This window comes from Scyliorhinus torazame, chromosome 5 (assembly GCF_047496885.1).
Source record: "Scyliorhinus torazame isolate Kashiwa2021f chromosome 5, sScyTor2.1, whole genome shotgun sequence".
Classification (NCBI taxonomy): domain Eukaryota; kingdom Metazoa; phylum Chordata; class Chondrichthyes; order Carcharhiniformes; family Scyliorhinidae; genus Scyliorhinus; species Scyliorhinus torazame.
The window spans coordinates 110,128,419-110,144,892 of NC_092711.1; the positions used below are offsets into that span (position 1 = coordinate 110,128,419).

At 42.4% G+C, this 16,474-nt stretch overlaps 1 protein-coding gene and 1 long non-coding RNA gene across 2 annotated transcripts in view; one reads left to right on the top strand and one right to left on the bottom strand.

Annotated features, from left to right (window-relative positions):
• Positions 1–2,905: 2,905 nt before the first annotated feature.
• The window catches only part of LOC140417854 (uncharacterized), a 98,891-nt gene continuing 85,322 nt past the window's right edge, over positions 2,906–16,474 (bottom strand). The window contains exons 3-4 of the mRNA XM_072501298.1: positions 11,011–11,208; positions 2,906–7,958 (exon numbers count right to left, since the gene is read on the bottom strand). Coding sequence (XP_072357399.1) covers positions 7,188–7,958; positions 11,011–11,208 — 969 coding nt within the window. The 3' untranslated portion in view covers positions 2,906–7,187. The remainder of the gene's footprint in view (positions 7,959–11,010; positions 11,209–16,474) is intronic.
• On the top strand, positions 8,959–13,811 carry LOC140419417 (uncharacterized). The gene is made up of 2 exons (XR_011945772.1): positions 8,959–11,046; positions 12,642–13,811. It is a non-coding gene; the product is annotated as an uncharacterized lncRNA (long non-coding RNA).

Below are 16,474 nucleotides of genomic sequence, written 5' to 3' on the forward strand. Positions count from 1 at the left end.
AACCAGTGTTTTCCATTCTGTCCTGATTGGAGTACGAGTCAATGCCTTGATGATTTAAAAATGTTTTCTCTGGTGGTGAGCTGCCGTCTTCATCTGCTGCAGTCCCTTAGGCGTGGGTATGCCCACTGTGCTGTTATGGAGGGAGTTCCAGGATTTTGACCCAGTGACAGTAATATATATTTTCAAATATATATATTTCCAAAAAGGAATGGTTAGTGATTTGGAGGGGAACTTCCAGGTGGTGGCGTTCCCAGGTATCTGCTGCCATTCTGCTTCTAGATGGCAGTGATCCTGAGTTTGGAAGCTGCTGCCTAAGGAGCCTTGGTGAGTTACTGCAGTGCATCTTGGAGACGGTACACACAGCTGCCATTTTTCATACGTGGTGAAGGGAGTGAATGTTTGTGGATAGGTTGCCAATCAAGTGGGTTACTTTGTCCTTCGAGTGTTGTTGGATCTGCACCCATCCAGACAAGTGGGGAGTATTCCATTACATTCCTGATGTGTCTTGCAGATGGTGCACAGGCTTTAGGGAGTCAGGAGGTGAGTTACTCACCGCAGGATTCTCGCCTTTGGTCTGCTCTTGTAGCCACCATTTATGGCTAGTCCAGTTTGGTTTCTGGTCAATGGTAACCCCTAGGATGTTGACAGCGAGGGATTCAATGATGGTAATGCTATTTAATGTCAAGGGGCAATGGTTAGATCCTTTCTTGTTGGAGATGATCATAGTTTGGCATTTGTGTGACACAAATGCAACTTACCACTTGTCTGTATAAACCTAGATATTATCTCGCTGCATTTGGCCATGGACGCTTCAGTAACTGAGGAGTCGCAATTGTGCAGTCATCAGCGAGCATCCCCACTTCTGACCTTATCATGGGAGTACGGTCATTGACGAAGCATCAGCTGAAACTAGTTTGGCCTCAGACACTATTTGAGCATGTCTGGGATTCATTCTTTAGTGAATTTCACAAAGCATTTCTGAATTAGTCATTTTACATGTGACAAATCACATCTGCACACTCACACCGATATCCTCACATGAGGCTACAAGGGCTCCATTCAATGCAGACAATTCATAGACTTTCAGGTGATCTCATATTAAAACATAGAATTATTTAAGTCTCATTGCAATCAACCAATCCACCAGTGTTTGTAAATAGTTCACTCAATTGTTTTAGTTTGAACAAGACTTAACGATTAGGAAGGACAGGAATTTCAGATGGTAAATTGAAATAAATTGATTTAAAATAAAGATACACAGCAATACAGAAGGAAAAGAGTAAACTGATCGATACAGAAGGAAAAGGGTAAACTGATCGACACAGAAGGAAAAGGGTAAACTGATCGACACAGAAGGAAAAGGGCAAACTGATCGACACAGAAGGAAAAGGATAAACTGATCGATACAGAAGGAAAAGGGGAAACTGATCGACACAGAAGGAAAAGAGTAAACTGATCGACACAGAAGGAAAAGGGTAAACTGATCGATACAGAAGGAAAAGGGTAAACTGATCGATACAGAAGGAAAAGGGTAAACTGATCGATACAGAAGGAAAAGGGTAAACTGATCGATACAGAAGGAAAAGGGTAAACTGATCGACACAGAAGGAAAAGGGTAAACTGATCGACACAGAAGGAAAAGGGCAAACTGATCGACACAGAAGGAAAAGGATAAACTGATCGATACAGAAGGAAAAGGGGAAACTGATCGACACAGAAGGAAAAGAGTAAACTGATCGACACAGAAGGAAAAGGGTAAACTGATCGACACAGAAGGAAAAGTGTAAACTGATCGATACAGAAGGAAAAGGGTAAACTGATCGACACAGAAGGAAAAGAATAAACTGATCGATACAGAAGGAAAAGGGTAAACTGATCGATACAGAAGGAAAAGGGTAAACTGATCGATACAGAAGGAAAAGGGTAAACTGATCGACACAGAAGGAAAAGGGTAAACTGATCGATACAGAAGGAAAAGGGTAAACTGATCGATACAGAAGGAAAAGGGTAAACTGATCGATACAGAAGGAAAAGGGTAAACTGATCGATACAGAAGGAAAAGGGTAAACTGATCGACACAGAAGGAAAAGGGTAAACTGATCGAGACAGAAGGACAAGGGTAAACTGATCGACACAGAAGGAAAAGAATAAACTGATCGATACAGAAGGAAAAGGGTAAACTGATCGATACAGAAGGAAAAGGGTAAACTGATCGATACAGAAGGAAAAGGGTAAACTGATCGATACAGAAGGAAAAGGGTAAACTGATCGACACAGAAGGAAAAGGGTAAACTGATCGACACAGAAGGAAAAGGGTAAACTGATCGATACAAAAGGAAAAGGGGAAACTGATCGATACAGAAGGAAAAGGGTAAACTGATCGATACAGAAGGAAAAGGGTAAACTGATCGATACAGAAGGAAAAGGGTAAACTGATCGACACAGAAGGAAAAGAGTAAACTGATCAACACAGAAGGAAAAGGGTAAACTGATCGATACAGAAGGAAAAGGGTAAACTGATCGACACAGAAGGAAAACGGGAAACTTATTAACACAAAACAGACTTTTACCATTTCTCTTGGTTGATCAGGCTGTAAAAACATAATCCCTCTTGTACCCCTTCTTAGACAACAATTCTGATGGGAACCTTGCTTTGGGGATTCCAGTACTTGGCTGGCAACAGACCTTCTCCTCGGGTTTGAAGTACCTAAGTAGATCCTCCCACAGTTTGAATAAACTGATTAGAACTCAATGGTTGGTCAATTTCATACCTGAATCGGTTTGATTGGGTTTCAACCATTTGGGTAAATGTCGCAGATCGGGATACAATGGGAATGTTTAATGTATCCCTCCCATCACCAAATAAGGTTACCAAGGGTATGAAGACTCGTTGCTAACCACCATGTCAGATCATACATTCCTTCTCACAGAAGCTGTAATATAGAATTTAAAACAGGCTTACACAGTTTTAGGTACAACCAAGTCTTTTAACACAACCACTAACAGATTATTAAATCATCAATTAAAATCAACTGAGGCACACTACTTAATTAATAATTTGTTTCTGACTAGTGAATAATTAATACACATCATTGATTAATACAATCGATCAATTGCTGAATACAAAATGCCCTTTTCATTTAAATGTTAAGTTTCACAATGGCTTCCTTGATCTTATTAGCTTACTTCAGTAAATATAAAATGTAGCTCACCTGAAAATGTATCATTTCTACTGAAACTTACTGCCCAGTCCCACTTATATGTGTCTGTAAAGATCTTTGCTCATCTCCCCCTGAATGCTTCAATGTCTTAGGCAGTGGCCAGTTTATCAAATGCAATTCTCTTTGAAAGTTCATCCACGAGGATACAACATCTCCGAGAGCCATCAATTTATTAGTCTCATCTACACTTTCCTTTCATTAAAATGTACATCAATACCACATCGATATATTCCACTGAACTACACCCACAGTGAGGTATTCCAATTCCCATTCAGTGGGGTTATTTTTCCTTAACTTTATTCCTGTGCTCAATCACTTCCTCTTATACAATTTTACACATCCCATTAGATATCTCATTCATGAGGCTTAGAGAAACGTTACTATCCAATACTCCTACTATCTTTAAAACAGGAAGCAGACATTCCAATTTGATTCCAGGTATCAACAGTTTATATGTTTTTTATTTTCAAAATTAGTTCAAATTCAATTTGCAGTATTGTGGGGCTGGCGGGTTTTCTTAATCTTCAATTTATTTCCCCAAATGAAACTTTCTTTTCCGATTCCCGGGAACCACCCAGACCGTTTGTCATCAGGTTTTGTTCTGAATATTTGATAATCCCCCTCAGCTTCAGGTAAATCTCCCTTTCGAAGTTTGAAATAGAAAAGCTATAATTTTACTTTATCAATTTTGGCAACAATTATGCAGACTCTGATTTTAAATGGTATTTTTACATCAGAATCAGAAGTCTTGGCAATTGGTTTGGAGGCAAGTTCCATCTCTCCCATCTCAAGCTCTTTCTCTCAGAAAGTAACAAATGGCCTGAATGGTTAAGGCCAAAGTCTTTGAAAGGCAAAGCCTTGAGTTCAAATTGTCACCATGTTATGATACTTGATGCCAGTTCTTGAATTCAGAAATAAAAACCTTCTTGATCTCTTGCTGTAGCATCAGCACAAACCCTGGAAACCAGCATCGCCTGTCAAATCCATTTGGCTTTGTCCGAGAGCCCAATGGGTTAATGTTTTCAGGAGAACAACCAAATATGTGAGAACGGAAATAATCTTGAGTTAATGACGAGGTGTTATTGTTCAGTGGTGACATTCCCATCTCTGAGTGAGGATGATGTGGGTTCAACTTCACCTCCAGAAACATGACCATAAAATCCAGCTGGTATTCCGATGCTGTACTGAGGGAATACAGCACTGTACTGAGGGAATACAGCACAGTACTGAGGGAATACAGCACTGTACTGAGGGAATACAGCACTGTACTGAGGGAATACAGCACTGTACTGAGGGAATACAGCACTGTACTGAGGGAATACAGCACTGTACTGAGGGAATACAGCACTGTACTGAGGGAATACAGCAATGTACTGAGGGAATACAGCAATGTACTGAGGGAATACAGCAATGTACTGAGGGAATACAGCACTGTACTGAGGGAATACAGCACTGTACTGAGGGAATACAGCACTGTACTGAGGGAATACAGCACTGTACTGAGGGAATACAGCAATGTACTGAGGGAATACAGCAATGTACTGAGGGAATACAGCACTGTACTGAGGGAATACTGCAATGTCTTTCAGAGGAAACCTTCCAATTTCACCCCATCTGCTCTTGCAGCTGGACGTAAAAGTTCTGCTGATGATATTTCAAAGGAGGAAGTTCTCTCGGGTTGACTGCTCAATATAAAGCCCTCGGTGATGAGCACTGAGCAGATAATCTGGTCATAATCATAGTTCGGTTTTGAACTCACTTTCTTGCTTTACAGATGCTGCCTGACCTGCTGAGTATTTCCAGCATCTTATTTGTGTTTGTTGGAGCCTGTTGTGCACAATCTGGCTGCTGCATTTCCTACAGGAAAACCCCAAAGCCTTTTATTCATATATAAGGAGCAAGAGCGTAACGAGAGAAAGGGTTGGCCCATTCAAAGGACAAAGGAGGAAAGTTATGTGTGGAGTCAGAGAAAATGGGTGAGATTCTTAACGAGTGCTTTGCATCGATATTCACCGAGGGGAGGGACATGGCGGATGTTGAGGTTAGGGATAGATGTTTGATTACTCTAGGTCAAGTCGGCATAAGGAGGATGTGTTGGGTATTCCTAGAGGCATTAAAGGTGGACAAGTCCACAGGTCCGGATGGGATATATCCCAGGTTACTGAGGGAAGTGAGAGGGGAAATAACTGGGGCCATAACAGATATCTTTGCAGCATCCTCGAACACAGGTGAGGTACCGGAGGACTGGAGATTTGCTAATGTTGTCCCCTTGTTTAAGAAGGGTAGCAGGGATAATCCAGGTAATTATAGATCGGTGAGCCTGACGTCAGTGGTAGGGAAGCTGTTGGAGGAGATACTGAGGGATAGGATCTATTCCCATTTGGAAGAAAATGGGCTTATCAGTGATAGGCAACATGGTTTTGTGCAGGGAAGGTCATGTCTTACCAACTTAATAGAATTCTTTGAGGAAGTGACAAAGTTGATTGATGAGGGAAGGGCTGTAGATGTCATATACATGGACTTCAGTAAGGCATTTGATAAGGTTCCCCATGGTAGGCTGATGGAGAAAGTGAAGTCTCATGGGGTACTAGCTAGATGGATAAAGAACTGGCTGGGCAACAGGAGACAGAGTAGTAGTGGAAGGGAGTTTCTGAAAATGGAGAACTGTGCTCAGTGGTGTTCCACAGGGATCCGTGCTGGGACCACTGTTGTTTGTGATATACATAAATGATCTGGAGGAAGGTATAGGTGGTCTGATTAGCAAGTTTGCAGATGACACTAAGATTGGTGGAGTAGCAGATAGTGAAGGGGACTGTCAGAGAATACAGCAGAATATAGATAGATTGGAGAGTTGGGCGGAGAAAAGGCAGATGGGAGGTCAATCCGAGCAAATGCGAGGTGATGCATTTTGGAAGATCCAATTCAAGAGCGAACTATACGGTAAATGAAAAAGCCCTGGGGAAAATTGATGTACAGAGAGATCTGGCTGTTCAGGTCCATTGTACCTGGAATGTGGCTGCGCAGGTCGATAGAGTGGTCAAGAAGGCATACGGCATGCTTTCCTTCATCGGAAGGGGTATGGAGTACAAAAGTTGGCAGGTCATGTTACAGTACAAGACTTTGGTTCGGGCACATTTGGAATACTGCGTACAGTTCTGATCGCCACATTACCAAAAGGATGTGGATGCTTTGGAGAAGGTGCAGAGGAGGTTCACCAGGATGTTGCCTGGTATGGAGGGCGCTAGCTGTGAAGAGAGGTTGAGTAGATTAGGATTATTTTCATTAGAAAGACGGAGGTTGCGGGGGGACCTCGTTGAGGTCTACAAAATCATGAGAGGTATAGACAGGGTGGATAGCAAGAAGCTTTTTCCCCCCAGAGGGGGGACTCAATTACTAGGGGTCACGAGTTCAAGGTGAGAGGGGAAAGGTTTAAGGGAGATATGCATGGAAAGTTCTTTACGCAGAGGGTGGTGGGTGCCTGGAACGCATTGCCGGCAGAGGTGGTAGAGGTGGCTACGATAGCGTCATTTAAGATGGGCAGTGAGTAGAGGGATACAGATCCTTAGAAAATAGGCGACAGTTTTAGATAGAGGATCTAGATCGGCGCAGGCTTGGAGGGCCGAAGGGCCTGTTCCTGTGCTGTAATTTTTCTTTGTTCTTACATTACGACAGTGACTACACTTCAAAAGAACGTCATTGTCTGTAAAGCACTTTGGGACAGCCTGAAGTTGTGAAAGGCGCTTTATAAATACAAATCTTCCATTAACAAAGGAAAAAAGACCCAACAATGGAATAGTCGGCAAGAGGACATCAATCAGTCTCCTCTTATCTTCGACAAATCAAAGACAATTCAGGTCCATTCTATTAATTCCATTAACTGGGCTGGAGTTTAACATCAAAGGAAATAAATCTGAACTGTCAGAATAACATGGTTCATTCCTGGGTGTAGAAATCCAATCCCTGTAATCACATGTGAACTCTCTGGTGTCTGAGACAACCGGATGTCCGAGTGAATCCTCTGCCACACACGGGGCAGGTGAACGGCTTCTCCCCGGAATGGATTCGCTGGTGAATCGTCAAATCTCTTCTGCTTTTAAAGCTCTTTTCACAGTCAGAACATTGAAATGGTCTCTCATCAGTGTGAACAAGTTTATGTGACCGAAGCTGCGATTTCAAAGCAAATCCCTTCCCACATTCAGCGCAGGTAAAGGGTTTCTCCCCTGTGTGAATTCGCTGGTGATCCCGAAGACTAATTGCACGACTGAAACTCTTCTCACACTCCATGCAGGTGAATGCTTTCTCGTCAGTGTGAACACGCTGGTGTTCAAGAAGGGTCGCCGATTTAATAAATCCCTTCCCACACACTGAGCAGACGAACGGCCTCTCACCAGTGTGGACACGTTTGTGTAGAGTGAGGTGGGAAGAACAAGTGAATCTCTGCCCGCATTCAGAGCAGTGGAATGGTCTCTCTCCAGTGTGAACCCGTAGATGCTCAGTGAGGTTGGATAAAGACCGGAAGCTCTTCCCACAATGAGAGCAATCGTAGGGTTTCTCTCCGGTGTGAATTCGCTGGTGTGTCGTTAGGCAGAATGACTGCGTGAATTCCTTTCCACAGGTGGAGCAGGTGAATAACTTCTCTCCAGTGTGACTGCGTTTATGAATTTCCAGCTGTGATGGGGATCTGAAACGCTTCCCACAGTCTACACATTTCCACTGTTTCACCATGGTGCCACTAGATTGGGTAATCAGTTAAAGCCTTGTGGACACAGAGAATAATTGTACAGTGTCTCCTCACTGTGAATGATGTGATGTTTTTTTCAGGCTGTGTAATAGTTGAAGCTCTCTCCACTGTCAGTTCACTGGAACTCTCTCACTCGGGTGTGTGTTGTGTGGGTCTCGGTGCTTTTCCAGTCACACTGATGTTTCAGATCCTTTCCCACATTCAAAGGCTAACTCATGATGAATGTGTCAAATCCTCTCCTTCCAATCCCCTGTAAAAGGAGTTGACTGTGTCAGTATCACTGTCTGCCCAGGATAGAAATTCAGAACAAATAATTCTAATTTCCCCAAATATGTTGCCCAATGAAAGTAAAAGAAGGCAAAATCACAACAAAAACATGGAAAACTTTTTCACTAAACCAGAATGTTGTTTTCCGTGTCTCAGAAGCACTCTGCACCCTGAGGTACCAACAGCTGTGGAAGGTATCAAGTGTACTGGTGGACACCTCATGTTTCCGTTCCAGGGCTACGTAAACATGGAAAAGACCACGGAAGAGAGGCCAGCAGTCAGAGGAAGCCCTACATTCTCCCCCATAGAGCTCACCCATCTGGATTTACAAATTGCTGTTTTCAACAGATCCAGGAGCAGACCCTCTGCTCCGACTAGCACAGTCCCCTCTGAGCAGCAAAGCTAGGAATGTGGAGTTAACGTATCACAAAGCATTTAGGAGCAGCCTCTTCCGGTAACGATACTGGGGCTGTAACCTCCACATTAGCATCTCCACCGTGCAGGCCATTCGGCCCATCGAGTCTGCCCCGACCCTCTGAAAGAGCTCCTTCTCTCGGCCCACTCCCCCACCCTATCTGCACAACCCCACCAAACCTGCACATCTTTGGACTGTGGGAAGAAACCCAAGCAGACACGGGAGAAAGTGAAAACTTCACAAAGACAGCCATCCAAGCTCGGATTCGAACATGTGAGACAGCAGTGCTAACCACGGTGCTTACCGTGCTGCCAATTATCGATTTAAGCTCTTAAAAACCGGTCGCCATTAGGACTCGCCCGGGCATTAGGACCCAGTTGGAAAAGAGACCCCTGAAAGTCCTGCTCATTCTCTTACGTCACCCTGACGCCAGCGCATGCGCTCTTCTCCTCGCTGAACCAAGATGGCGGCCGTTCACCCGGACCTGATCAGAGGCACCGGACCCGAAGCCACAAACTCGGTACCGCAGGGTCTTATTTCGGCCTGCGGCATTCACTCGGGATTGAGAAACTCTCCCCGTCCAGAGCTGGCTCCATCGATCCCACTGGGGTTCCATATCTTTACCAGTTTACTGCAGCCCATCTGCGCCAGTTTCCCGGTTCCTTCCGACTTGGAACAATAGGATCACCCAGAATGCCTCGCGGCTGGCTGGCCCTGGATCATGCGCACTCAGCGCCTGGGCAATGAGCAAACTGGATAGAGCGGTTACTGGGCCGCGGAGGATTGTGGGGACTGTGGCTACCATTCATCAGCTGTTTTATTGGAGGCTGACCGCAGATCAGACCTGAACCTATAATATTGCTGTTTTATTTTAGGGCCCAATCAACTAAATAGAAGAACTAAATTAATTTAGAGATAAATTAAAGGGGGCCGTTCCTACAAAGAACAAACGGAGCATAGCCCAAAAAGAGGAACAGAAACTTAAAACATCAAATCAAAACGTGAAAACTGACGGGTCGATAAAGCAGTCCAAGCCCTTTGGTGTCCATTGAGCACAGAAGGCCTCGTTTCTGTTCATTTCTCTCCAAAGATGCGGTCTAATCTGATTAGTATGTCCAACATTCGCTCTTTATATTTTGATATTCCAACATCTGCAGTGTTTCTGCTTTTTAAAATTTCATTCATTTGATGTTGGCGTCGTTGGCTAGGCCAGTATTTATTACCCATCCATAATTGACCTTGAGCAGGTGGTGGCGAGCTTCCTTGGTGAACTGCTGCAGTCCATATGGTGTAGGTACAGCCGTAGTGCTATTAGGGAGAGAGTTCCAGGATTTTGACTCAGCGACAGTGAAGGAACAGCGATATATTTCTAATTTAGGATGAGTGGCTTGGAGAGGAATTTCCAGGAGAGGGGATTTCGTTGTGTCTGTTGCCGTTATCCTTTGTGGATGTGGGTTTGGAAAGTGCTGCATAAGCCTTGGTGAATTTCTGCAATGCATCTTGTAGATGGTACACACTGCTGCCATTGTGCTGGAGGGAGTAGATGTTTGTGGATTAGGTGCCAAGCAAATGGACTGCTTTGTTCTGGATAGTATCAAGCTTCTTGAGTGTTGTTGGAGCTGTACTCACACAGGCAAGTGGAGAGTATTCCATTACACTCCTGACTCGTGTCTTGTAGACGTTGGACAGTTACTTGCCACATAATTCCTAGCTTCTAACCTGCTTTTGTAGCTATGCTATTTATATGGCTAGTCCAATTCAGGTTCTGGTCAATGGCAGCCCCAAGATGTTGATCGTGTTTTATTTTGTTTTGTTACAGATGTTGCTCTGAGAACTGAGTCTAAAAACACAGACCAATTAAAGGCTGTGTTTAAAGTCAGCAAATCTATTTCTGTTGAGACTTTTTATGTCTACAATATTTTGAAAATTTATTATTGGGAAATGGGCATCGCTAGCATAACCAGCAACTCACCAAGCCTCTTCTGCAAGCACCTTCCAAACCCCCTAACTTACAAGAATATGGACAGCAGGAGCACGGGAACATTACAACCTGCAATTACCCTTCCAAGCCACACACCATTCTGACTTGGAGGTATTTTGTTGCGCCTTCACTGTCTCTGGGCTGAATTCCTTTCCTAGCAGCACTATAGGTACACCAACAATACTTAGATTGCAGCGATTAATGGAGGAAGCTCATCCCCAACTTTGGAAGGACAATTAGGGATGGACAACAAATGATCACATCCCATGAAAGAATTGAAACAATCGACTGATAATCAGCAGTTTCCCTTGATGGTGATGTTTAGTCAATTGCTGCAATCGGAGTGGTGAAGGTGCTCTCACAATGGTATGAGCTAACGAGTTACAGGATTATCACCCGGCAACAATGAATTAATGCCGATGTAAGTCCAAGTCAGGTTGGTTTCTGTTTTCCTCTGGTTCACCGTCTCCCAGATTAAACTCCGAGCTTTCATCAATCCTATCAATCTGTTGAAGACTTTGGCTGGTTGGTGAAATTCACCTGATGTTGGTGTCAGTTGCCTTTCAGAGGATTTCCCAGTTTTCTGAAATTCCATTGTGGTTCTGGTGTTAATGTCATGATCGGAGTTTCAATTCCAGTGCTGATGAGGGAGGACCTGTGCTGACAGAACTACAGAGTCGTTACAGTTCAAGGGGAGCCCATTCGACTCATCGAGTCTGTGCTGACTCTCTGAAAGAACATTCTACCTAGCCCCACTCCCTGCCTTATCCCCGTAACCTTGTATATTCTTTCTTTTCAGATAGAAATTCAATTCACTTTGAATACTTTGATCAAACTTGCCATGTTACAATCTTTTATTTATCTTCAAAATAAGAATTGGAGGTGTCCAAAAAATACAACTTTATTGCTAATTATTCACCCTGATTCTCTTAAATAAAAATAAATCAAAACTCAGATCAAATAATACAGCAAAACATAAAGAGAGTTTAACGAAAACATTCAAAAATCAATAGATGGTTCAGAATTTATTAAGAGCATAGATTCAGAACAAAAACTTTAATCATGAATCCTTATTTTTAAAGAAATTCTTATCAATGGTCGAACCCCTTATTTACACTCATTGGTTCTAATTCTCAGCTGAGTGAGGCTCTCTGATTTATTCAAACAACTATCTGTCACAGAACATGATTTGTTATCCGGGCATTGGTCAGTACTTAAGATTCATTGTCTATCAACTTAATTAAATGTCTATATGTGCCCGTCACGTGTACCAATTCTACAAAGATAAGGTGTTCTGCATTAACCTTGCTTGTTTCTAAGACTCTTGTACATTCTTCTCCTGTTGCTAAGACTACAATACTTTCTTATTACTAAATGTATTGTGGAACAATGGTCTCTACGTTACAAAGGCTTTTATGCACATTTTTTTGAAAGAATGTGAGCTTTGTACAGCAATTCTCATATTTTTATCTGAACCCATGTTTCAGGGTGGCATGGTAGCACAGTGGTTAGCAATGTTGCTTCACTGCGGCAGTAACCAGGTGCAATTCCCGGCTTGGGTCACTGTCTGTGCGACGTCTGCATGTTCGCCCCATGTCTAAGTGGGTTTCCTCTGGGTGCTCCGGTTTCCTCCCACAAGTCCCAAAAGGCGTGCTGTTAGGTGAATTGGACATTCTGAATTCTCCCTCCGTGTACCCGAACAGGCACCGGAGTGTGGCGACTCGGGATTTGGCTTTTTGGACATTCCATTTTCTGTCTAAGTACTGAATTAAAAAATTATACTGCATCAATTCTTAATGGTTCCAACTAAATAAATCAGTGAATCAATAAATCTGTAATCTATCATTTCTCCCCTTTCGATTATTCAAAATAAAAATCGAATAGACCAATTACAATAGTACAAAGTAAAGCACAGAAACAAGTGCCATAAAAATGAACACATTTGCAGTATTTGATGAGAAATTAATAGTAAGCACCCTTCATTTCTGACTCGGCGTTTTTGACATTCTTTTACAGATACATTTGATTATCACAAATACAAGATATATCGCAAAAAAACCTACAAAGAACATAACCAGGCTTTGTACCACTGAAACTCCTAAGAATCCCAACCACTCCACATCCCAACTCGAAGAGTGCTGGACTCGGGTTTTTTGAGATTTTCAACCTCACTTTTAATGTATTTTGCCAAATTAATGATCTCTTTGAAGTGATCTGGAATCTAAGTACAACATTCCGATCCGATCAGGGCACATGTCCACCTTTCTTGGTGAGAATATAATCCAGAGCTATTCGAATTTGCAAGGCCACAGGTCGGATAGCTCGCATTTCAGAGGAAATCCTGAACAAGGCTGTTGAGGTGTCATTTGCTACCTTTTCCATGATGACTGCCAGTTTATTAACTTTTTGGCTGTCTTTGCAGCACCATTTTTTAAAAAAACAAAGCGAAAAACTTGTCGTGCAGTAATGGCACGTTTACTTCTTTGATCTGATAGTTTGCACCAGTAATTGTTCATCCTTGACGTCTCACATCACTGTCTTAAGGCCATATGTTCTTTCTTCCTTGTCAATTTTGAGCGTGATGCTAAGACCGGGTCATGGGATAAGCTTTTGATCCAAAATTGACTATAAAATCATGTTGAGTTGCCATACACAGATTATGTGTTAACTAAACTAAAATAAATGTAATTTCAACTTGTGAGTGATGTATAATACGGTTCCAGTTGTCGCAGGGTGAGATCTTACTATTCCACCCCTTATCTCATTATTGTTCTTGGTCACTTCTTTCTTTAGCCCTTGAGTGGGGTGATCTGTGCAGGGAGAAAATTCACTTTGTTTTTCTTTTCTAATCTGATTTTTTTCTTTTCATAACTTGTGATAAATTCCATCTTATTCCACAATCTATTGTAACTTGAATGTGATCTCTGAATAATTGGATTGATACCCCTTTCTCTCGGACACTCTCCATTTGCAAATCATCTCACTCAAATATCATTCAAAATAACATCATGCATGGACTTAAAATATTCTCCAGCTCTCCAAATTGTCTGTATCCACCTTATGGATATTCCTCATCGGGTTTACTTGCTAGCAGCCCCTTACTTGTTCTTATCCAAATAATTTGCCCTGTCACTTCAATTGTGCTCGTTTCGACAGGTAACAGTGTGTTTGATTCTATCCCAATTATTTTAAGTCAGTTTCTCTATGGAATGTGTGTCAGTGCCTTGATCACTTAATGATGGTGTTTCTCTCTGTTGGCCCCATTTACCATTTCCGGCCATGTCAAGTAGTGTGCCTGCATGGGGCCTGCTCTTCAATGCATAATGGCAAGCCTGCCTATTAGTTTCTTCACACGTAACTCATCTGCACACGTACGCAGTGCCCCCAATGTCATAACCACACATTCTTGAACCTTTTGTGATCTTATCAAAAGATCTCAAAGTTGTTGCTCATCTCTCCACGTATGATCCAGATGCCTTGGGTGGTGGCCAGAGTATCAAATTTTTGTTCTCTTAAATAAAAGCATAGACAAGGACACAAGCATTACCAAGAGAAAATTTATCAATGTATTAGCCTCCTCTGAACTTTCCCCTTCATATTAAGGCCAGATTGAAATATTCCATTGAATTGCACCCAATATTCCAATTCCCATTTCCTGGTTTGATTTCCTGTCTCATTCGTCTACCCTCAATTACTTAATCCTACCCCAACCATGAGCCCTGGAGTTATCTAGCAGTCCAATGATATATCTTCATGTTTATAACAGAAATCAACATTTCCATTTGGTTCCAGACAGTAACATTGTGATTGTTTGTTCTTTGTCTTAAATTACCCATTTGTTTTACGGTAACTTGCTCAATTACATTGTCTTTTCACATCACAGAAGTGTTTCAAATTCGAACAACAATGTTGTTGGCTTTCAGATTTGTATTAATGTCCAGTTCATCTCTTCTTTGTCTGAAGTTGTAGGATCTCTTCTTCAAAATAGGCTTTGTCCTTATGTCCATGGACACCAGCTAAACTGGATGTTTTTTTTTACATCATCGTTGTTTTTGTTACCCATCAAATAGATTTCATTTTTAATTTCATCCCGCCTTGTTCACCTATCGCCCATCCTGTTCTTGGCTCTTCATTCACTCTGCCGTATCCCGTCGTCACATTGGCCTCCTCTAATCGTTCTTCCCCAACCCTACTTACTCCCTCAACTCCAATCTGCCTCAATGTTCATATATCCCACTTGGTTGTCCCTCTTGTCCTGAACTACTGTAAGCCGCCCATTTGAGTAATAGACACTCCCCTGGAGCCCTTCTAGCATCTGAGATCATTTTCAATCTTCCCATGTTCAGAATATCCTCTATCCAGCAGCAACTGCTGATTGCCTGTTGGAGTAACAGACTTCAGATCATTTAGAATCTCCATATTGTTGGGTTGGTACGGCAAAGTAATAATTCCCATTATTATGGCCATGTATGTGGAAGGGAGCAAGTAAAATCTGGCAAACCTAATGCTGACGCTGTTGCTCAGACTTGTCTAAGACTGGTGAATGCAACCTCGCGCTTCTCCATCAATTCTGTGTTACAACTTCTCACTGAATGCCCACCCACCCTTTGACTGGATTTTAAATCAGGCCGACTATTGCTGCAAAATTGAAAGTCTTACAAAGGGGGCGGCACGGTGTTTAACACTTCCACCTCACAGTGCCAGAGAGTGGTGGGTCTGTGGAATTCATTGCCACAGAGGGCGGTGGAGGCCGGGACGTTGAGTGTCTTTAAGACAGAAGTTGATAATTCCTCGAGAAATCAAGAATTTAAGGGCTATGGAGAGAGCGGGTCAATGGAGTTGAAATCAGCCATGATTGAATGGTGGAGTGGACTCGATGGGCCGAATGGCCTTACTTCCGCTCCTATGTCTTATGGTCTTATGGACCCGGGCTCCACTCTAGCCGTGGGGAGCTTGCACTTTTTCCCTGTGCCTGTGTAGGTTTCCTCCCACAGCCCAAACACGTGCAGGGTAGGTGTGTTGGTCACGATCCAAGGATGTGTAGGTTAGGTAGGTATATGGGGATAGAGGGGGCCTGGGGAGGGCGCTCCCACAGAGGGTCAGTGCAGACTGATAGGCAAATGGCCTCTTTCCGCACTATTGTGATTCTACGATGCAATGATTCTATCAAATAAATTCGCAAATTCCTGAAGCTGCTGCAAATCTTGTTCCACTTGCAGTTACCTGGAAAGTAAAACACAAAAGATCCATTCTGCTTGGGGCAAAATGGGTTAATTAATCGGAACATATCTGACAATTCAAACTTAAAATTTGTAATTCCCAATTCGTGTAAAAATATAAATACATCTTCAGCTGTTAACAGGCATGGATTAATTCTCTGCTTCTTTGAAAAAAGGGTGGGGTAAAAATTTTCAACTGGACACCATTACGTCACCGCCTCTCTTTGTTTTGACCGAGTAAGAAACATGGGACCCCTTTTCTTTAATATTCTCTATTGTACACACTTTTTATTTCTCTCGATCTCAGAATTTTTTCTGTCATTCTTCTTGCATCAGGAATAATTATTTTTTGAACCCGACAAGAAGTTTTAACACATAATCTATCCAACACAGGATTTGCCATAATCATTTTAGATATCCCAAATTCCAATAAATCATAATAAACTAAAATTATCTCACTCTTACATGTGTGAATTTGTATCTGGATTAATATTCCCACATGTTGATCACAAATATCCTGGAAGCATGCCTCTGGCCAGAAAAAACATGACTCCAGGTTTTGTAAGCTGTTTGCTCAGCGATTGCAATTTTGACAGAAAAACATCAACACTTGAAACAGACACACATGAA